Source organism: Maylandia zebra, linkage group LG18, assembly GCF_041146795.1.
Source record: "Maylandia zebra isolate NMK-2024a linkage group LG18, Mzebra_GT3a, whole genome shotgun sequence".
NCBI classification, from domain to species: domain Eukaryota; kingdom Metazoa; phylum Chordata; class Actinopteri; order Cichliformes; family Cichlidae; genus Maylandia; species Maylandia zebra.
This window is the reverse complement of record NC_135184.1, coordinates 25,838,126-25,860,936: the sequence shown is the minus strand read 5'-3', so window position 1 is coordinate 25,860,936 and position 22,811 is coordinate 25,838,126. Positions and strand designations below refer to the sequence as shown.

General features: G+C 40.6%; 1 protein-coding gene across 2 annotated transcripts; it reads right to left on the bottom strand.

Annotated features, from left to right (window-relative positions):
* Positions 1-3,719: 3,719 nt before the first annotated feature.
* On the bottom strand, positions 3,720-21,784 carry scp2a (sterol carrier protein 2a). 2 transcript variants are annotated; one of them, XM_014413566.4, is made up of 16 exons: positions 21,331-21,784; positions 20,241-20,295; positions 20,042-20,113; positions 19,695-19,826; positions 19,316-19,380; positions 16,804-16,930; positions 16,605-16,668; positions 16,432-16,518; positions 16,161-16,311; positions 15,920-16,067; positions 15,466-15,573; positions 12,572-12,725; positions 12,313-12,409; positions 10,008-10,137; positions 7,256-7,335; positions 3,720-4,243 (listed from the first exon to the last, which is right to left on the bottom strand). In XM_014413566.4, the coding sequence occupies exons 1-16, from the start codon at positions 21,451-21,453 to the stop codon at positions 4,148-4,150; spliced, it is 1,689 nt and encodes a 562-aa protein (XP_014269052.3). In that variant the 5' UTR covers positions 21,454-21,784; the 3' UTR covers positions 3,720-4,147. The 2 variants fall into 2 exon arrangements, with proteins under 2 accessions (XP_014269052.3, XP_076733340.1); XM_076877225.1 differs by lacking the exons at positions 19,316-19,380; positions 19,695-19,826; positions 20,042-20,113; positions 20,241-20,295; positions 21,331-21,784 and adding an exon at positions 17,103-17,125.
* Between the last annotated feature and the right edge of the window lie 1,027 nt (positions 21,785-22,811).

The window sequence follows — 22,811 nt, the reverse complement described above, 5'->3', positions numbered from 1 at the left end:
TGCACAAATTTGACAGGAAGTTTTCATCAAACTTCTTCCGCTCCTTGAAATTTAATGCTCTTAAATTAACGAAAGTCCTGCTATTTCAGAGATGAGTTTGGACGTCTGTGATGTTCAACAGGAATATTCTCGCCTTGTTTTTTTTGTTTGTTTGGTTTTTTTCAATGTCTGCCCTTGTCAGTGGGAAATTAAATCCTTGCTATTATAAGAATAACACTCACATACATCATTAATTTATCACTATTTACATGTTAAATATAGGTGAAATATGTATACTTTTTTTCTTAGAGTTTCCTAACTTACACTCAAAAAGTATTATACATGTCGTTGAAGGATAAATTGTGTTGTAAAAGTGACGATTCTTTTACAATTTGCTCTAATTGGGAGTAACTTTATAAACGTGTCTTATCGCACGCGAAAAGTACTTTGCTAAGTGTAATTTGTGGAAGCTTGAAAAATACTGAACCTGCTTCAGCATTAAAGCAGCAACATTAAAAGAAGAACTTATAGGAGGCCTTTGATCTCATTCATGACAAACTGGGTTTATTGAGATTCAACTAAAATCTTCATATTGATGTGCACCAAGGCTCTCAAGTGACTGTCAAGCATAGCGTTTTTAGGCCTTTAATACACTAAAGAATTAATTATCTGTAGCACAGGATTTGCAAAACAGAGTTTAAGCTATACATTGAATGTTTGAAACTGAGTGCGGTATCCTTGCATACAAGCAGAGGAAAATGACATAAATTTCACTGCATGAAATATGCGTCTTTTGGGAAAAAATGTACTTCAGCTTATTATTTCAAATAATTGGGAGAAACATTTAAATTCCTTTGCCAATTTGTACAGAATCCAAAATGTTTTCTCTGAAGAGGGCTCTTCACATTTTTGCCGTGATGACACCAGACACTTCAGTACCAAAAGAGGCGAGCTGACCCTCAGAGTTTTAAATGAGACAGGTGTCACCCCCGAGGTTCTAGTCATTGGCACCTGCTCAGGAAACCACAGCTCCCAAATTTTAGGAATTGATGACAATGTGGTAAAAATGTGGAGGTGTAGTCATGATTTAAAGCGGGATGGCGGGTTGATGGTCTGGCCTCTTCATTTAGTGAGTAATTAAATAAATGAGTGGATTCATGCAAAATAACATTGAGTTTGTTTTTAATATGCTGCAGTTTGACGTCGTTTATTCCACTGAGAAAGGAAAATCATCCCTGCACAGTCTCCACATGTCCACGGGGCAACAGGGGAGATGAAAAATGGAGACAACATGGAGTTAGAAAAACTGTAGCTACTCTATGTCCCACTTCAGGCTGGTTCTAAAAGAGAGCCACTGCTCAGACTCCCATGTTAAAATGTCCTTCTTTACAACATTAAAACACTAATTTTTATAGCCTGACACAAAATATTGTTTTGGCCTTAGTGTCCTCTTGAGTGGGGTGATTTGTTTTTAACCTATCCACCTGGATATCTGAGTGTGGGGTGTCGTTGAATTGACTGACCGCAGTCTTCTAGGCCTCATCCACTATACTGGAGCTCTTCACTGTGTGTGTCTGTGCTGTTATGGCCTTTTGGAACATATTTAATGGTTATGACTTACTGTGTGGTACAGACCAACCAAGAAGGTTGTGCTTCAGTAGTCTGTTAGTCGGTACTAATTAGCCGATATTTGTCTCTGTGCACTTCACCCGTACAGTTTGCATTAGCATTCCACCTTCACAACTGGTTCCAAAAGAAACCTCAACATGGCAGCAGCCAAAGTTCTAAATTTGAACCTTCAAGAGAGGCTAAAATTCATTTGTGATGTCAATGATGCGGCTACAACCATCTTTTATGTAGTCAGAACTTCAAACAGCCACGTGTCAATCAAGAGGGGGGGGGTCTTCAGGATGTAGATTAAGCATAAAGTGAATAGCTTGTCTAACTGACCACTAAAATGAAAGGCGGTTTTTATTATTCTTTAAAACGATTGCCCTAATAAATGACCAGAGATGTTTCTAAGGTTGCTCACGACCAATAGGACATGCTTGAATAGCAGTTGTTAGCTGTAATGTATTTTAACTGATGAGGCTTTTTAGTGTGATTATAAAAATTCCACCTTTATACTGAATACGGTTGGTAAGCAGTCAAGAAAGCTCATATACAGTTCTCATGCATTACAATTATTATTGACATTTTTGTTTCTCGCTGCTGCTTTGCTACACCAAATTCTATGTGTCAAATCCCATTTTAACCCCTGGGTGTAGCTACTTACATTGTGTAGCGACTGTTTCATACAGAATCACATTTATTTATTCAAATACGATATAATACTGCAGTTCTGATATAATTATTTTACGTTTACCTTCCAACACATTTCAGAGAGGGAGTAATCACCTTGAATCCTATCTACTCGCCTTCACAACTAATGATCAAACGCAATGATTGTCTGTAGAGATTCTACATCGGGGGAAAAAACCTGAAGGTTACAGGCCCGGTGAGCAGGTTCATGTGGATTGTGAAGTCCTCTACACAATGTAATTTCACTTGCTACTCTGCTGATTTGAAGAAAATGCTCTGAGCACGAGCAACAGGAGCAGCCTTGGAGCAACGCTCGGTGCTAAAGCAGCATCACCAAGGCAACCTTGCAGAGCAAATTACACGAATTGTGTGCAAATGCCAAACGAACGATCAGGAGAGATGGACTGAAAGGGCAGTGATCAGGATGCATAAGTATATTTAACAGAGCTTTATCACACGTGGCTCCATAAATACTTAAGTAGTAATCAAATCTGGATACAATCTTCCATAATAATGCATTTAACTTTTTTTTTTTAAGCTTTAATTTTAAGAAAAAAATAGTGCATTAACTGATCAAGAATTATAACCTGTATAAAAAGAAGTAATGAACTGGAGACCAGAAGGCTTAGGATACCACGGAAAACAAGTAAAATGGATCAATTATTTCCTTACTGAAGGAAAAAAGCCTTAACTTCTTCAGCTAACATCATCCTGCTTTCACTCTCCACCTAAAGACCCATTAACCCACTGCTATCGGTCAGTGAGACAGGACAGGAGGGGCTACGCAGCTTGTGCAGCAGCTGAACGATTTGGCGAGTCAGCCACCTGGCAGAGAGGCAGTGTTGGGTGGGGCGGGGGGCTAAAGTAAGTTGGCTGGAGGCTGGATATGAGCAATTACGAACAGCCTGGATCTGGCAGAAGGGACGCTGTGGTGGGTGGAGGTGAGGGAGGCCAATGAGGAAAGGTCGGGATCAACTTGGAAATAAATGGACAAATGTGGAGGGGGGCTAAAAGGGGGAAGTAGGACAAAGGCTGAGACAACGAGGTCAGAAATATAGACGCAGATTCCCTTTGTTCGGTTTTTGTGGAAAGATGGTAAACGCATGAGTGTGTGGATGACGCAGAATGAGTGGATATGCTCAGTATGATTTAAGCTTAAGAATCCTTTATTTCCTTATATTTTTCTAGTGCATATACCAGTTTACCTTTTAAACCTTAGATACAACTGCACACACAGAGAAGGTATTTCAAGCAGATTTGTCTTACACCCCCTTTACTAAACATTCAGTGACAGAGTAGAAAGTATCAACACCAGTTCTAATCATTCCTTTCTTATATAACAAAATGTTATTTTTGTTGCATGATTCATTCATCTTAGATTCTTCTACACGTTTCATACATCATGAAATAGAAATATGGACAATTATACAACAACTCCAAAAATTGTTAGAGATTTTATTCGTTTCATTTAAAAAAAACAACCTGGATTTCATTTACAGATGTACATTTTGTGCAAAATTATTCCTCAAAAACCCCCAAATGCAATTCTTACAGACAGACTAGAGCACATTGAGATTGTGAATACATTAGTAAAGAAATTAAAGGAGCAGCGTGTGAGTATTTCCATAATTTGAACTGGCTGCGAGTAGTTCACACATCACGTTAGGCTTAAAGAACCGACATAATCACTGAACCATGCAGTGTGCTCTGATATCAAAGCTGCAGCTGGAAATGAAACTTAATAGACTTTCAACACCAAGCATGTCAAGGTATTTGACAAATCATCGGTCAGTTAGTTCAATTAAACAGGCAGATTTCAGTTTTTCCTACAAATTTGCGTTTAACATGAAGAAGACAGCCAAGGCTCTCACAGCTTGGCCTTCCCTGGTGCAATCTGCAGGTTCTGCAGCTTCATAGCCATGCCCATGTTCCCAGCGACCTTGAGCTTTCCCTTGAAGAACGCCTGATGGTAAAGCAGTTAAGCATGAGGAAATTTTAATTTTCTAATATCACTTAAAAAGTAGTGGTAGGTTTTTAATGACATTTTGTTTCAGTCTAACAAAATTTCAAATTGAAATCATTATCATCATCACTAAAAAAAAAAAAAAAATACCAATGCATTTAAAACCTTAAATCTAAGGTTTCTGGCTATATAGAAGAGTTACTACTATTTTTAATATTCAGCATTATCATGATCTTTGTGGACCCCATGCCTGTTTTTACGTGTGTCTCAATGCTCATTGGCCTGTGCGCTTGTAGGGAGTAGTTCAATATATACAAAGGCACTGATGTCTAATTGATGGGTGGATATGGCTGCACTGGAACAAAAGCATTACACTTTGCAACTGACATTCACTCTATCAATATTAAATGTGGGGCCAGCACTCTATGCAAGCCTGGTAGTGAGACTTTAAAACCATTTTAGGAATTCCCCTGGAAAAAAAAAAAAAAGGAAAAAAAAAAATTCAATACTGTAAACAAACAGCAATCAGACAGTGGGATTTGACCTACTACAGGCGCAGACAACTCTTACAGAAAACAAATTCTCTCTATGACACAACAGATGGGTTAGCTGCCCCAAAAACCTGCAGCAGAACGGAGCAGATTTTGTCTGCTGGTGGATGATGGTAGTCTGTCGGGTAGACACCAACTGAGGGAATTCAAAGCGCCTTCCTGCCAAATCTGTTTGGGTCAACTAAACAAACGCGCAGGGTGCATGTTCCTGTTTTGGTTCGCTTCCATTGGGGGCTGACGTAAAAGCTGTCAAACTCTGCTGTCACACTACAGTAAAAATAGGACGGCAACCTACTGGCGATTATCGGGGGGGGGGGGGGAGGAAGAAGGAAAAAAACCTCCAAAACAACATATCTGAGTTTATAATGTAATATGGCCTATATTTGTATATTTGTAAGGACCCCAAATCACTTTACACATTCACACACTGGCTACAAATCATTGTAGCCACAGCCACCCTGGGGCGCACTGACAGAGGCGAGGCTGCCGGACACTGGCGCCACCGGGCCCTCTGACCACCACCAGTAGGTAACGGGTGAAGTGTCTTGCCCAAGGACACAACGACCGAGACTGTCCAAGCCGGGGCTCGAACCGGCAACCTTCCGATTACAAGGCGAACTCCCAACTCTTGAGCCAATATCATCTTCCAGGATAGAAGTTATGAAATCCAGGTGGTGATTTTATACCTGTTAACAATGTTCCCTCTAAGCTGCACACTGCTGGCACGGTCTCTGTGCACAGAAAATCTGCGTTGCGCACAAAAAAAAAAAAAAAAAAAATCTAACTTGAATTGAAATTAAAATCAATACTTTAACAATTCTGTTTTGCAGTGTTAGTCAGTGAGTGACTGGCTGCTCTGTATGGGATTAGAAGGATGCCACCTTATCTCATAGTCCAGCCAATAATGCGATTCACATACGCAGCTAATCAACGTCGTCGACAGGCTATGACAGCGTCCTTATGTGCCGACACCGGTGTTGTAGCTAGCAAAGCGGCGTGGCTGATGTGGAGTGAAGCCACGTTAATGACAACGTGTACAACCATTGGAGATGTGAGCAGGACAGACGGAACAATTGACGGAAAAAGTGTGGACTTTATACCAGTTTTTAAATTGTGTTGATCGGCCACGTAAAACCGGAGTTATGATAAAAATATCTGCAATGTTTGGTTTTCTTCCTGAATACTGTCATTGTTTATATTTACTGCGGGAAGAAACGTTTTTACATTTTCATTGTAAGTGGGCTAAAGCAGTTAATTAAAAGTAGTCGAACATAAATGTAAATGCTGTAATTTGATTATTTTAATAAACCATGTAACTTGGGTGGATTCCATGCTGGCGTGACCACAGTGCACACGTCTGCTGTTGCTCACAGTGGTCCAAGGGATCGCTCAGGGAGTTTGTGTGTTCGCTCAGACACATGAAAAGTTCGAGGGAACATTGCCTGTTAATCTCTAATCTGGAGTCTAATGTGCTCCACAGCTGTTACCATGGTGATGTGCCTCAGTAAGAAGTGAACCACCTTCAGGAAACCCATGAAGTTACCTGGATAAGACGAAATCCTCCTTAATAGTACCGGCCTCAGACCACGTGAACCAAACTGCAGATGTAAAAGCATCTTCACAGCACTTAGGAAACTGAGATCTACAGTTTCTGAAGAGGAGCTGGGGAGGCTAGACCTCCTCTTTCAACTTTTCTAATTCTCAGTTTTCATCACTCAGCAAATCTGCCTGGATTGCCTGCAGGCAGTTCAAAATGCTGCTGATTGTCCTTCCTGTTGGCCAGCCATACATGCCTCATGTCACTCCATTACTAATGTCCCTTCCCTGTCGCCTTGCAGCATTTAGGATCCTGTATGAAGTCCTCGGTCCTATCTACAGAGTACTGCATTACAATGAGGCTCCCTCATATGCAGCTGAGCAATTTCACTGCTCTTCTCGCTCATGCAGGTCAAGCAATCTAAAAATCTAGAAGAGATCATCAGAGGGAGGGTCGCCTGCTCCCACCAGGTTTACCAATTCTGTGGACTCTTAAAAGTTTGTTTACTTATGCATTTCAGAAACTTTTCATGCTTTTGTGGGGTCTACATTTTGTCTTTTGATTCTTGTACTTCTCTTAGAAAGTTGGTTTGAATAATTTAATTATGCAGTTTTGTTATACAACATTTTTGTGCCCATTAAATTCTTTCATATTTTTACAGCGTAGATTATTTCATATCCAAGACAATTCCTGTCTTTGTAAAGTGCTGTATAAATGAATAAATAAATAAATACTGTTTAATTCCAGTTCACAATAAATGAACTAACCCTAATGTAATATAAATAAATAAATGCTTTACTGTAAAAATGTTAGGAGCCCCACAGCATGAATTCACTTTTACAGTCAATGTAAAAATATAAGATATCCTTTCCCTTACTTAGACAAATAAACTTTATTTATAGTCATTATTATGCACACACACACCGTTTGTGGGTTCAGCTTTCCTGTCATCAGATCCAGCAGATCCTCGTCATTCAAGGATAATGTGCAGTCTGCCTTTTTACCTAAAACAAGACATTAAAAGATGCATTTATTATTTATCTGGCCAACAGCATTTCAGGTGAGCCAAAACTAAAAATCTGCACACACAAAAACAACTAACGACATACTCTACACTGAAGGAAGCAGCACGGAGGAATGTTTGTCTCCGCAATATAGTACAGAAAGCACACTTGGCATTTCCATAACACTGCACTGATCAGCCACAACAATAAAACAGGCAGGAGGAGTGAATAATTATCTCATTACTGCGTCGCCAGTCGAGGGCTGATGTAAAGAATAAGATGTGACTGCTCCCTTACTGCCTTTGAACAACAAGAATATAAGCAGAAAGTCACAGCCGCAGTTGGCTGCACAGCCATAAATCCAAGGCCAGAAGTGACTACACTGGCCATGTGAGAGTCAGAGCTCAACCATCGAGCATGGAAGAGGTCCGATGAGTCATATTTCCATTTACTAAGAAAGAGATGGCAGCATAATGCTCTGAGCAATGTTCTCCTGGGAAATCTTTGCTCATGCCTTTAATGCATATTCCTCTGACCACATTTACCCCTTTATTCCCACTTCTATTCCCTGATGGCAGTGGCATCTTTCAGCAGGATAATGCACCCTTCCACACTGGCTCCACACACAATACTGTTTAGCGATGGCTTGAGGTGAAGTTGTGTTTCAAGGCGTCTTAACTCAATAGAGCACAGGTGCCAAACATGAGGCTCTGAGGGCCAAAATTGTGCGGGCAAAGACTGGGCAGCTAGGACAGATATGAAAGCATGAATTTTTAACTTTAACAGTATTTTCATAAGTTTTCCAGCTTTTCCATCCATGGTTATTCATACTGCACCACAGTAACAGAAAACTATTAACAATTTCTATTTCTGCTTTTTATTTTTCACTTTCTAGTGATTTAACAAAAACTTTGTTTTCTAATGACAGGACAGTCTGGGCAGTGAGCCACCAGAACTTCCTTTGCAGTTTTACACATTTGTTTCTTTCTATTTAAGCCCAAAGAGTCGTGGCAGCAGATTTCTTTCATCTAGTAGAGCCAAACCTCTTTCTTATGCAGGAAAACTGAGGTGTACAGCTGAGGCTGCACTTCCTTTTCTATTACTAGTGTATCTCGGGGAATAAAATATGCAGGTAAACTTCTTTACACTGACAAGGGCAGTTCCACTGGTCCGGCTCACTCAAGGTCAAAGTGGGCTGTATGTGGTCCGCCATGTAAAATGAGTTTGACTTTCCTGCAATAGAGCGCCTGTAAGATGAGCTGGACAAACAAACCCAATCCACAGAGGCTTCACTTCACAGCTCACAGAAGCTTTTGACTCAAAGCAGATTCTTTGAGTCTGTTACCACAGGACACCTCCAGAGACACAATATTAGGCAGGAAGCTTTAATGACTTGGCTGACCGAGGCATCCATTCAGTGCAATTTGTATCACAGCTCAGAAAGCATTATGACTCACTCTTTCTATATTGCATAACTTAATATACTACTTTGTACTGTTAACACACAATACATTCTGTTTCCATCATGCTTGAGCAAATAAAGATGGTGGACAGACGAAATATAAAAACTGAAATTTAGATGGGCACCATGTTTAAATCAGTCCAATAAGGGGAGATGATAATGCAAATTAAACCCTGTTCAGTCTTCAAAGTAAGACTGAACACACTGCCTCAAAATCTCCTGTGTCAGCTTCATTAAAGATGTTATTAGAGCTATCTGAGAGCTGCAGTATCCTAAAATCTAGTTCAACTTTCACTAAAAACAGCACAGCAGTGTGCTTGCAGAAGTTCAAATACTGGTCCTGCAAACCAGCAAGAAAACATTCAAGTGTACTGGGTTTAACAAGCCTGTTGTTCCCACTCATCGGTTCAGCTTTTTATGTGCAAGAGAACTTCTTTAACTGTTGTTATGATTGCAGCGGTTTTCAAATTTTGCTCCTAACCTAACTTTTAAATTCGTGCAGTAATGTTGGACCATAACGGAGGGGGAAAAAAACGCATATTGAAAACCTTTGAGTGGAACAGCTTGTACATCTTAGATTTCCCTGAACATTTCTTTCTATTTTTGAAACATTCAGTCGTATGGACAGAGTGGTGATTCAGAAAAAAGGGCTTGGAAGTAGCACGCATTACAGGGGAGACCATCAAATGATGAGATGCCCATTTACCAGGATGTGCCTATGAGTACGGATGCTACGTGTGTGTGTCTGTGCAGAAATCAGCTTGTAAAATAAAAAAGTCAGAATGCAGCTCTTCTAGCAGTACCTCTTTTACACACATCAGGTCATTATTGGAATTAAGCTTGTTTGTTTCCATTTGGTTCATGTTTTGAAGTCCCCTGTAGCATCTGCATTTAAATCTAAATTTTAAGGCGGATAATGAAGTAGCTGAAACATTTTCACCGCTTCAGCTACTTAATTTGCGTTAGTTCTTCACAACTGCAGAAGTATCAAGCGAATTCAGCCTAAACTTTAAAACAAAAAATACCACTAAATCACAGCCTTTCCATTTTACCTCCAGCACTCTGCAATCTTCCACAACGACGGGAATAATTATGAATATCCTAGCAGACCTTATCCTAAGGGTGTAAAGACTTACAAAATAATGATAATTAATCAGCTGCAAGCAAAATATCAAGAGTGTTACAGGACTTTAACAACAGCCTCACATACCTGGGTCGTTTGTGACAGAACCGTTACCATTTTTCACGTCAACAATCCAGGTCGCCTCTTTCCCACCTGGGCCGTCCTTCACTTTAAATGCAAACACTCCGCCAATCTTCTTAACAAGTTGCGCTCCCTCCTGCAACAACAGGGTTTGAGTTCCTTTTAATGAATGATTGCATACAGTAAGTGTAGACAGGCAGCAACAGCCCACACAGTGCAAATTAAATTCTACAGCCATCTATTTGTTATACACACAGCTTGACATGAATAGTTTAGATCATGTTTCGTGGTTTCGCCTGAGAAAACCTCTCAAACTCCATGGTCCTGATGGTGACCAGAATAATACACCACCACATCTGATTGAAATGGCTGTGCAGCTATAATTATTAAGCAGTTTCTGTCGCCTGTAAATCATCTGAATCCTGACAGATTCAGATGATTTAACGTGTAAAAGTGTGACAAAGAATACCCTACAGTTTACAGAGAATGTCTGCCTTCTTAACCATACGAGTCCTGGCAGCTAATACAACAGAAATTTATGGAGCAGCTAGCTGAGAAGTTTTGTTCCAGCTCATTAACTTTCTATACTACATGGATTTCACCACAATAAAAATGATCTCTCCAGCACAGATCTGATGCTCTTGAAATCCATGTTGCATTATGGCATGCGTGTTAGCTTAGTTAACACTGAACCGTCAGCTTTCTCAAAAACAACCTAAAGTATTCTGGGAAGAAGTGAGAACATCATTCAGAAGTCTGTTCCTTGAACCCAATGCTTGTAGACGTGGGTGAAACCAAAGTTCCCCGAGAGTAACTGGTTCTCATATTCCACTCATGAGCACTTCTTTTTTAAAAATGTAACATCTGAGGGAGCGAGGGGTCACAGGCAGGACTGAGCAGAATGCTCATCTTTAAGAATATACAACGCTCAGAGAAACTGAACGGAGCACTTTTTAATCACATCAGTTAAACTTGGGGGATATTGATGAGGTCAGTTAAGTAGCACAGTTTTAGCTACTTTGGTATTAATGAATTAACAACTGTTGCACCAGAGGGGCAACAATGAGGTAAACCACTGACATTGGCAGAAGGTTTGCTGAGTCTCCCAGCACAGTCTCAAGATCATGGAAGTGATTCAAGGGGACAGGCAGTTACTCTAGGAGAGCTGGACCAGTATCTGCTCCTTTGTGCTTGGAGGAACAGGATGAACACTGCCAGAGACAAAATTGTCCTGTGCTTTTTTTTTTTTTTGAGATGCTGTAATGAAATTTCAGTTAAAATAGACTAGCATGCTGCATTTTCTTCCCACCTTTGATTGTCAGGGTGTCTTTGAATTCAACCCTCTGTAGGTTGATCATTTTCAGTTCCATGTGGCATCCCTTTATTACCCAGTCCATATCAGTATAGATATCCAGCATGATTTCCTTCCCCGTTGAGATCTGGTGTGTTTTCAAAGTGTTCCTTGATTATTATTTTTTTTGCAGTGAATATCCTCCACATTTAAGAAGATACTGCTGCCATACATCATTACTGTGGAGTGGCTCTCCTCTGAACCAAGACCCAAAGTGTCAGCCAACTCCATGAGCATGTTTTTAGTAAACACATCAACATGAAACAAGCAAAAATAGTTTCTTGTGCAGTGGGAAAAGTCCTTACTGCGATGCACATATATAGAAAATCACAGTTGGGTAGGCGTTCAGGCACCTTTCTCTGCATTGTAACTCAAGCAGGTAATAGCTTTGCTAATGCACACAATTACTGATACCGCCTAATTTCTTCTGTTATGTCATTGCACGATTAAAAGCCTTGAACACCGAGTACAAATTCTTTCAAACCAACATCATCACACACGCTTCATACAAACACACCGTCAGTGTTTAAGATTTTGTATCTTTTTAAACGCATTAATCGCAGCATATCCAAAGCACAGCATGTATCACATGTGTCATACTGCTTTAAATTTGCTCTACAAATTCAGTTTACATTGCCGCAACACTGTATAAATAAACCTTTTTGCAACTATGAGGTCGTGCGTGTGAGTTTCATATCGACAAACTGCGATTTAATTTATAAGAAAAGAAAAAAGAGACCAACGTATGAAACACGTTTCTATTAGAGGTTTGTGGTCATGTTTACATGTCACGCAACTATCAATAACGACAAAGAAGAAAGAAGAAAATCTAATACATGAATGGATTTAACTGGATGCGCACTCATCAAGTCTATAAGAGCAGACACAGAGTGGCTAATTGAAAATATCACAGTGACATGCTGTCACTAATAGGTAACCGCCTGCTGTGACACTACCTACCTGCTGTAGATGTTTTTCAATCTCTTTAAAGACAGGATAAGCTTTAAACCCTTCCAGACCGCTGCCTGAGCTGGTGAGAACTGCACCCACGCGGGACCTGAAGGAAGAAGAAAAAAACTAAACTGATGTATGAGTTAAAGATTTCCTTTAGAACCTGCCTCGGCAAGTTATTCTTTAAGATAAGAAGTGAAAATGCTCCTTGCTGTATGAGAGGTATCCAAGTGAACTAATAACAAATCATTGGCAACTTCCTGCTCACCTCGCCTCCTCTGGAAAACCCATCTTGTAAAGTGCGACAACCACTGCTCCTCCCAAGCCAATGTTGTGCTGCAAGGCCACTTTTGCCCCAGAGACCTGCCTTTGCCCGGCCATCCCTCGGAGCTGCCAGCATAGCTCTGCACACTGGGCCAGACCTGTGAAAAGGCGAGCACATGGTAAACTTAGTAAACGTGGTTAACCAAGTTTACCTCCTAGATCACACGGACTTTTAATTTAAGAAAAATTATTATTTACCCATGTGACATGAAAGTGAAGGTTATTATTATGATTTCTTTTTAAGATGATCTGTTTTAATTATGCTAAAATGAATTTTCATTTTTGTGGGCTTGCAAATTTTTTTATGCCTTTGTGCAACTTAATAATGAACATAAGGATACACTTAAGTATTCAAAAGTATTTACACACAGTAAAATCATCATTAATGTAAAGTATCATAGCTGGGAAGTTATTAAGAAACCCGCACACCCACAGAAAATGAATCCCAAAAGTAACCGTAACAACGTACCATACAAAACTTAACGGGTTCAGGACAAAGAAGCTGTTTCGCTGGATTTTCAAAATATCTACAGGTTGCAGTAACAGGAAGGGAAAAGCTGCAGTCAATATTTATTTTACAATTCTTACTGAGAGGGGTGACAAAATGACTCCTAATCTGTGAACTTGCTCCCTAATCTCACCAGTGGCAGCTCCAGCACCAACCAATGCTACAGCTAAGCATTTCATCCCATCTGCTTAACGAGCTTTCGCATTTCTCCATTATCCCAATGAGCTAAGGAACTTGAGGCTAAAAGACCATGGTGCATCTCTCACATTCTGCGGCACTCGCCTAATTCTTTTTCATGTGGACTTCTGTGAGAGTGTGACTTTGCTTGAGTGCCATTTGGAAAAATTGCCACATGGTTCAAATTGGCACTTCATCAGTGAAGAGCCTGAGGGCATCTTGTCAGATCCATAATTTTCATCCAATGTAAAAAACCTTCACGTTCAAGACTGTTTGTCGTCACGCCCCCTCAAATATGAACTCATCTGCAGTAAATTCCCTCCCAAAAGCTCTTTCATAGTACCAAATTTTCATCAAAAGCCATTTGATTTAATAAAGGATAAAAGGGTGTAGTCATTCACCAAATACTTCGACCTATGAAACAGTGACATCTCAAGGTCACTGGATGAGATGTCTACACATTAAAAACTAAATAAATAAATAAAATATATCACATCCTCCTGAGGTGTAGGTTGCTTCAGGCAATTGGCTGTTAGCATCTCTGCTCACAGTGTTACTGGGGGAAGAGGTCAGAGACTTACAAGCAAGATTTAGAGCAACACCATGGATCAGACAAAGCTTAGCTGAGTAGGGCACTCGCACGCTGGGAGTGTGACCCAGGAGACACAGGGAGTGCTGATGATATGGGCAGGGCGAAGTAATGGAAAAAAATACAAGCAAAACAATTAAGATGATAATTCCAAGATATTTGGTAAATACGGGTGAAGTGATTAATGACGTTCGCACTGTTTGGCCTGGTTATCTGTCCTTAACGAGTGCATTTTTCCATGTTTGAGTCCATTACAGACGCTGGGCGAGCCAGCTGCACTGTTTGCTCAGTCTTGTCCCCCGACGATTTAAAACGCAGAGAGATTACAGGGGAAGCGTGCCAAAGTCACAGCCGGCTGCTCTCGCACATGCAGGCTTATGATCACTTTTACCCAGTGTCAGTGTAGGTGGCCATTAATGCAAGACACATGCCACCTGGTGGGCACGGTGGAAATCGCTTGTCAAAGTTTTCAAAGTGCATCCAGAGAAAACACTTGTTTGTCGAGCCTGATTTGTGAATACGAAACGCACGTGGCTACGAGACGTTTTTAGTTCAAACTTGTCGTAGCTGCTTTAGATCGGGGTGGGATCTTGTTCACACCATAAACCGTACCGAGACCACCTCCTCCAAAAGGTCTCGGTGTGGTTGTTTTGGTCTGTACCCGAGTGCAATTACTGTGTTAAACCTGTACAAACAAAACACGAAAAAGTGGGAAAACAAACCCGAGTTCGATTTAAACTGACTAAACACCACAGATGTCAAAATGCCCCTTAGATTCTTAAAGGACTGTTTATTTTTACTTTTGTCTGCAAGTAATCTTACAGCAGGTCTTTGTTTTATAAGTAAGATAATCATAAAACAGAGAACATTTAAGCATTTGCTCATTTAAAGGTTTGTTGTTTTGTTATTTACTCCTAGTTTAACCGAGTTGAAGCATTGAGACTAAAACTGCCTTACACACAATAAGAAAACACAAATTAATGAACTATAAAACACGATTGCCCATGCCTTTACGATTCATTTAAGTGGGTAAGTCTACTAACTTAGCACAGTCATCTTTTTGTCTTCGGTTTGCTAAATGGTGTTACAGAGAATGCATATACATAACTTTACTGGTTGTACTGATCAGTCAAAAAAAAAAAAAAAAAGCTACATTCAGACACTCACACATCCACTTTGGCTACATCATCTGACTTGTTAATCTTTACACATTTCTAATAAAATGGTTTGCTCCTTGTTTTGTAAAACATGGCACTTTGCTGCAAGCTTACCTGCCCATGTTTGTGACATGCCCATTTTTATGTGAACGTCCTCATAGCTAAACTGATCTACTGAGTTTATAACCATCTTCGTGGATCATGATTTTAAGTAAGTGAAGCTGGATAAAGAAAAGGTATCCTGTTGAACTTGCTTTGTCTTCTAAACCTGCTTTATGGAACATGTTAAACACATTTTCAGGACACCAAACAAGTTATATAACAACAATTAAATGGTCAAAGTAGCTTTTTTTTTTTATTTCATCACTTACAAATGATTTGCATCAAGAGTCAGAGTCTCTTCTTACCTGTGGCACCAAGAGGATGTCCTTTAGAGATGAGGCCACCGCTGGGATTGATCACAAACTTGCCTCCATATGTGTTGTCCCCTCTGTCAATCAGTTCTCCAGCTTTACCTGTAGAAACGGTACTTCTTAAAAAGTAATTTATCTGTAGGCGTACATCCATGTGAGGTAACATGACCTCACTGATACTGCACTACAAGATCATCTGGGTGGTTCAGTAAAGCTGAATTAGCCGACATTAAATTTAGATATAAAAACTTTGGGAATTGTATCAAAATCATTTAAGTTCCTTTGCTGCCAGTATGGTCATTAAACAACACTGCCACCTGCTGCTCAGTCAACGCAAAATACCTTAACATATCACCAGGGACAATTCAGGGGAAACACTGACATAAACTGTGATAGAGGCTCAATGGATATGGAGAATACATCAAGGTTTGATGAGATGCAGTCTTACCCTCTGGACACAACCCCAAGGCCTCATACGTGATGAGCTCATTGGCTGAGAAGCAGTCGTGCAGCTCGACCACATCAACGTCATTTGGCTTCAGACCAGCGGCCTCGAAACACTTCTTAGCCGCCAGCTGGGACATGTCATACCCCACCTGGAAAGGAAAAGTGTTTGTCACCATCAACCCAATTATTTGTTTGTTGTCACCAGTGTGCGTGTCAATAACTTTCAATTTCAGATTTCTTGCCATTTTAATGCAGCTGTTCTCTTCAAATGTGGACGTCAGGTCGGTCACCATCTCCTGGGCCACAATCTCCACCGCCTGGTTCTGCAGGTGGTATTTCCTGACAAAGGGCTCGCTGGCCAAAACTGCTGCTCCAGCACCATCTGATGTAGGGCTGAGAGGAAAAGAAGACAAGACAAGAAAAAAAGAGGCATAGTTGTCAGAAAGTGAAATGGTTATCAGTAACCGATGATAAGAATCTGTACTTCGATCAACACTTGTGTAAGTTTCTTACCAGCACTGCAGGAGCGTAAGAAAGTCAAACACCTTCCTGGATTTCATCACCTGCTCCAGACTGTACTCATCCTGGAACTGGGAGTACCTGCGTGTACAAACACAAATATTTACACCCTCGTTTGAACAAAAAAAGACCAATATGAACGCTGAATGCGGTCAGCTGTGTCTTACGGGTTATTGGTGGAATGTTTGTGGTTTTTCCAGGCAATCTTGGCAAAGTGTTCTGGCTTTGTGCCTAAAGGAGAATCAAAAATACTGCAAACACCGTAGAGAAAATGCAATAATGTAAAATGATGACAACAATGAAGATTTTACAATAACATTCCTACTGTAGTCTGTAGGAATTGCTTTGTTTGGATGATATGTTTACCATATTTCTCCATGTGCTCCCTGCCGGCATTTCCAAACATCTGTGGTGCTGCTGGCGCTGCTGCCATCCCATAGCGGTTGATCATCACCTCCATGTGCTTGTCCATGGGATTTGTCCTATCCATGTACTTTAGAAAAGAAAAAAAATGCAATAACAGACTAAATTTTCCTTCCACATATGGGCTCTCTAGTTCCAGAAGGATATAATTATTTGACATTTTCTTGAAATTTTTAGTCTGTCTCTCCCAGTTTGACCTGATATGGATTTGTAAAGACAGGAAGTGAAATGTAAATCTTTACCCATCGTGCAATGGTAAACAATCCTTTGCAAAATCTTTAGATCCGGGTCTGAATTGACTCCAAAAGTTACAGTATTTAGTCAGCCACCGATTGTGCAAGTTCCCCCACTTAAAATGATGACAGAGGTCAGTAATTTGCACTAGAGGTACACTTCAACTGTGAGAGACAGAATGTGAAAAAGAAATCCATGAATTCACATGGTAGGATTTGTAAAGAATTTATTCGTAAATCAGGGTGGAAAATAAGTATTTGGTCACCTCAAACAAGGAAAATCTCTGGCTCTCACAGACCTGTAACGTCTTCTGTGAGATGCTTTTCTGTCCCCCACTCGTTACCTGTATGAATGGCACCTGTTTGAACTCATCATCTGTATAAAAGACACCTGTCCACAGCCTCAAACAGTCAGACTCCAAACTCCGCCATGGCCAAGACCAAAGAGCTTTCGAAGGACACCAGGAAAAGTATTGTAGACCTGCACCAGACTGGGAAGAGTGAATCTACAATAGGCAAGCAGCTTGGTGTGAAAAAAATCAACTGTGGGAGCAATCATCAGAAAATGGAAGACATACAAGACCACTGATAATCTCCCTTGATCTGGGGCTCCACGCAAGATCTCATCCCGTGGGGTCAAAATGATCATGAGAACGGTGAGCAAAGATCCCAGAACCACACGGGGGGACCTGGTGAATGACCTGCAGAGAGCTGGGACCAAAGTAACAAAGGTCACCATCAGTAACACACTACAACGGCAGGGAATCAAATCCCGCAGTGCCAGACGTGTTGCGCTGCTGAAGCCAGTGCATGTCCAGGCCCGTCTGAAGTTTGCCAGAGAGCACATGGATGATACAGCAGAGGATTGGGAGAATGTCATGTGGTCAGATGAAACCAAAGTAGAACTTTTTGGTATAAACTCAACTCGTCGTGTTTGGAGGAAGAAGAATACTGAGTTGCATCCCAAGAACACCATACCTACTGTGAAGCATGGGGGTGGAAACATCATGCTATGGGGCTGTTTTTCTGCCAAGGGGACAGGACGACTGATCCGTGTTAAGGACAGAATGAATGGGGCCATGTATCGTGAGATTTTGAGCCAAAACCTCCTTCCATCAGTGAGAACTTTGAAGATGAAACGAGGCTGGGTCTTCCAACATGACAATGATCCAAAACACACCGCCCGGGCAACAAAGGAGTGGCTCCGTAAGAAGCATTTGAAAGTCCTGGAGTGGCCTAGCCAGTCTCCAGACCTCAACCCCATAGAAAATCTGTGGCGGGAGTTGAAAGTCCGTGTTGCTCGGCGACAGCCCCAAAACATCACTGCTCTCGAGAAGATCTGCATGGAGGAATGGGCCAAAATACCAGCTACTGTGTGTGCAAACCTGGTAAAGACCTATAGTAAACGTTTGACCTCTGTTATTGCCAACAAAGGTTATGTTACAAAGTATTGAGTTGTATTTTTGTTATTGACCAAATACTTATTTTCCACCCTGATTTACGAATAAATTCTTTACAAATCCTACCATGTGGATTCATGGATTTTTTTTTTTTCCCCCACATTCTGTCTCTCACAGTTGAAGTGTACCTCTGGTGCAAATTACTGACCTCTGTCATCATTTTAGGTGGGGGAACTTGCACAATCGGTGGCTGACTAAATACTTTTTTGCCCCACTGTAATCACCAAGTTGGGCAGAGCCCCACATCTGGTAATGAGTTAACCAAACTACAAGTAAACCACGTAACGTCCTTGTCCACAGTTATTAGAAGTCAGTAGAAAATGCTAATCTCCACTCTCCACTGTGATTGTACAAAGGAAAACGGTATGAGCAGAAAGAAGGATCGCAGTTGCTGAATTGCAGTCTTTTATTGCCCGATGCTTTTTATCAGCCATTGGACTTTAAGGATTGAAACACAAAACTTGGCAGCCCCCAAAACTGTGGACAAAAAGTCCCCAGAGGCCAAGTCAATAAATGACAGTGACCGAGCTTTACACATGCAAAAACCCAGATAATGCTTTCCTTTTAACAGCTTTCATTCTCAATAAGAAGTTTCTCTGTATTATGTGACCTCAGCTGATTTTTTCTCCCCCCTCTCATCCATCTGGTAAAATTTCAGCCAAGTCAAACATGAAAGATTGCAAAATAGCTGTGAGGGCTGACTAGGGGGTAAAAAAATGTTAAAACATACAACGTGATCAATTCCTGGATGAATGTGCATACCTTTGCAGACAGAGAGCCCCTCTCCATCTTCTCAAACCCAAGAGCAAGCACACAATCAGAAAGACCTGCAAGAAAACATTAAAGGCAGTGAATAAAACTACTGATTATAGACTGCGCTGAAAAGAATATGCAGGTTTGAGTCGGCTGATTTGATTTTTACGCTGGATCCTCTCCTGATGCAGCCCTAAAGGGCCTCGTCTCTCCACCGGAGACTGAACTGGGGATCTTTCGCTTGTTATACACCATCGAGCCACAGTAACATTTCAATACTTTGAATAACTAGAATCCAAAGAAGCCACGGTTTATCAAGTTTCACCACAGCCTTCAGGTGTTATAGAGCAAACTACCTGCCACTGTTAAAACCTCCTGGCTGACTCACCTCCCTGGACCAGCTGGCGTGCCATGAAGAGAGCAGTGGAACCTGTGGAGCAGTTGTTGTTGACGTTGATAATGGGGATGCCGGTCAGACCCAGGCTGTGGTAAATGGCCCTTTGTCCACATGTGGAGTCACCTGGAATAGAGAGGTAGGATGAGATGCTACTCTTCACTCATTTCACTTTAACTGTGCTGAAAAGTACATGAAAGAGGCTTAACAAAAAAAACAACAATTTGGAGCATAAAAACAGGAAAAATAAAAAATTCCCATTTTCACATATACAGCAAAGTAGACAATGTGAATGCACATACTATATTGTTAAAAATATAAATATTTATTCGAGGTTTTACCATAGACGTATCCTACGCAAGCTTGTTCAATGGCAGAATATGGGATTCCTGCATCTGCTAGAGCCCTTTCACCTAAAATAGGATGTAGAGATACAGCAATAAAACTTATTACATGTTTTATAACAGCACAAAAACAATAAATATCAAGATCTGATATCTATGAATGAGTGGATGACCAATAATCTGTAAAGATCAGCACCTGCTTCCTTGGCCATATCAGGATAGTCACCTTCCCGTGCTCCAGGCTTGTCAAACTGCAGCAAACACACACATAAAAAAAACCTCAGGTCAGTGCGACTAAAGAATGATTCAAGATTTTATTTTCAAAAAAGTTTTCTGTAAACATTTTATTAAGTGTGGAGAAGTCTACAGTCACTCTGCTGATGCAACCTAAACATGCACCAGACAGCAAGAATATTAAAACCACTGACAGGTGAATGATACTCATCATCCTGTTAGTATATTTATATATTTGATTTATACATGCCTCCTGCTGCAGGTGTCATGATGTGAACAGACTTAAAGGACAAAGAGCAGATAAAAAAGCTGCGGTGGCATAATTGTAATTAATGTCATTAATGCACAGAGGTTTAAAATGATAGAAAATTATTTGTGTGCACTGTTCAGAGAGCAGAACAGTGCACACAAATAATTGTGTGCATAAACAAATATACCCTTCTCCACCAATATCACTGTGAGGGACATATTTAACTTTTCAGGGACCTGAAAGCATGAGGCTCGTTCAGGTTTGGAGGTAGAAGCAGCTTTTGGAATTAAAGTGTCCACCTTTAGCAGCCGGAGAGAAGACCTTTGGCACAGTTTGTATTACAAACTGTGCCAAAGGCCTTCTCTGTTGACCATGAACTGTGGACTCCACGTTTAGTCTCAGCGAGTAATGAATACAAACCAGACCTACTGCCATCACACTCACGAAAGCTGGGTAGGTTTTAAATTGTAAACATGAACTACAGCAATTTGACTTTACTTCGGCTAACTTAGCTAGCTAGCCTTTCAAAGTGTACTGACAGCTATGACACAGGGTTTTTTTTTTAGACCTTTGGACACAGCATGAGCACAAATAAGCCCGACAGTCCCCAACACCTCGGATTTTGATCCAACTGTCCCAATGAGAGCAGAAAAGTCCCAGCTTAAGGTTTTAGATGGACCGCACTGAAAGAACCGAAATCTTGGTTTAGGTAATCGTGCTAGCCTCTCCGCTACACAGCGCCGTTTCTCGCTGTTTTACAGAGCAGCAGGGTGATAAACTGCTAAAAATAAAGTAAGATTACCTTAGTCATGCCAACTCCTATGACAAATACTCTGTTCTTCTTTCCAGGTGCCATGGTGCTTCTCTGAGTCCACTCACACAAGTGACGTGAAAATCCGTGAACACGGCGTAGTAACTGGGACATAAACGATCTTCAGCGTGGTGGCTCCTGATGTGACCAATGAGAGCCCGCGGTGAGGAACATAAACACGGAGACTTTTCTATAAATATGCGTCCTCAAACATAACGTCCACCAGATTGATAGCACTGCATATATATACAACTACCATGAGGTTTTTTTTATGGTTAAATATTGGAAGTTTAAGAACTCACAAGCCTGTGTCCCCTGTGATCATTTGACCTTTATCGTTTGCGTTATCTGATTACTTTTTGTAAGGCGTTGTCGGACTAAATTGTTATGCTATGTTGCTATATCGTTATGCCAAAAAGTCATTTCCGATATTTAAACCGTTGTAAATGACTTTCTGGCCTATAGTCCATCAAAAATCCCTCTCATGTTTAATAACAAGTTATTTTGAGCTACATCCTGTCACAAGGTAGAAACAAAAAATCCGTGAACACGGCGTAGTAACTGGGACATAAACGATCTTCAGCGTGGTGGCTCCTGATGTGACCAATGAGAGCCCGCGGTGAGGAACATAAACACGGAGAGAAGCGGGCCTGACAGCAGCGGGTACAGCAAAGATCGTCTATGCACAAGTAGGTGTGTCACTCTGTGGGAATACAATACCATTAGTAATAAGTTAGAATAAAGCTCTTAAACATCTAAACAAAAGCGACTTTTCTATAAATATGCGTCCTCAAACATAACGTCCACCAGATTGATAGCACTGCATATATATACAACTACCATGAGGTTTTTTTTATGGTTAAATATTGGAAGTTTAAGAACTCACAAGCCTGTGTCCCCTGTGATCATTTGACCTTTATCGTTTGCGTTATCTGATTACTTTTTGTAAGGCGTTGTCGGACTAAATTGTTATGCTATGTTGCTATATCGTTATGCCAAAAAGTCATTTCCGATATTTAAACCGTTGTAAATGACTTTCTGGCCTATAGTCCATCAAAAATCCCTCTCATGTTTAATAACAAGTTATTTTGAGCTACATCCTGTCACAAGGTAGAAACTGGAGTTTTTCAACAAACTAATGCTTATATATCCTTTATTTATGCACGATAAAATGTGTCATTGATATTAAATATGTCTTTTTTAAGAGCGATGTGCAGAAACAAATATATCACAATTCTACAGTTATTTTAAGTGGTCAAAAGGGTTATATCAATGCAAAGTCATAACGATGCTTGCAAAAAGGTCTTTTTTTAAATCTTATATTTAACCCCTTTAGAAATCCTGTTGACTACAACCTATTTACAGACATAAGCAAAGACGTTAGACGTAAAAAAACACAAACATCAGTTTTTGACACAAAGCAGCCTTATAGTTAGGTTTTGTTTTACTTTTACATATCTAGATAAGTCACT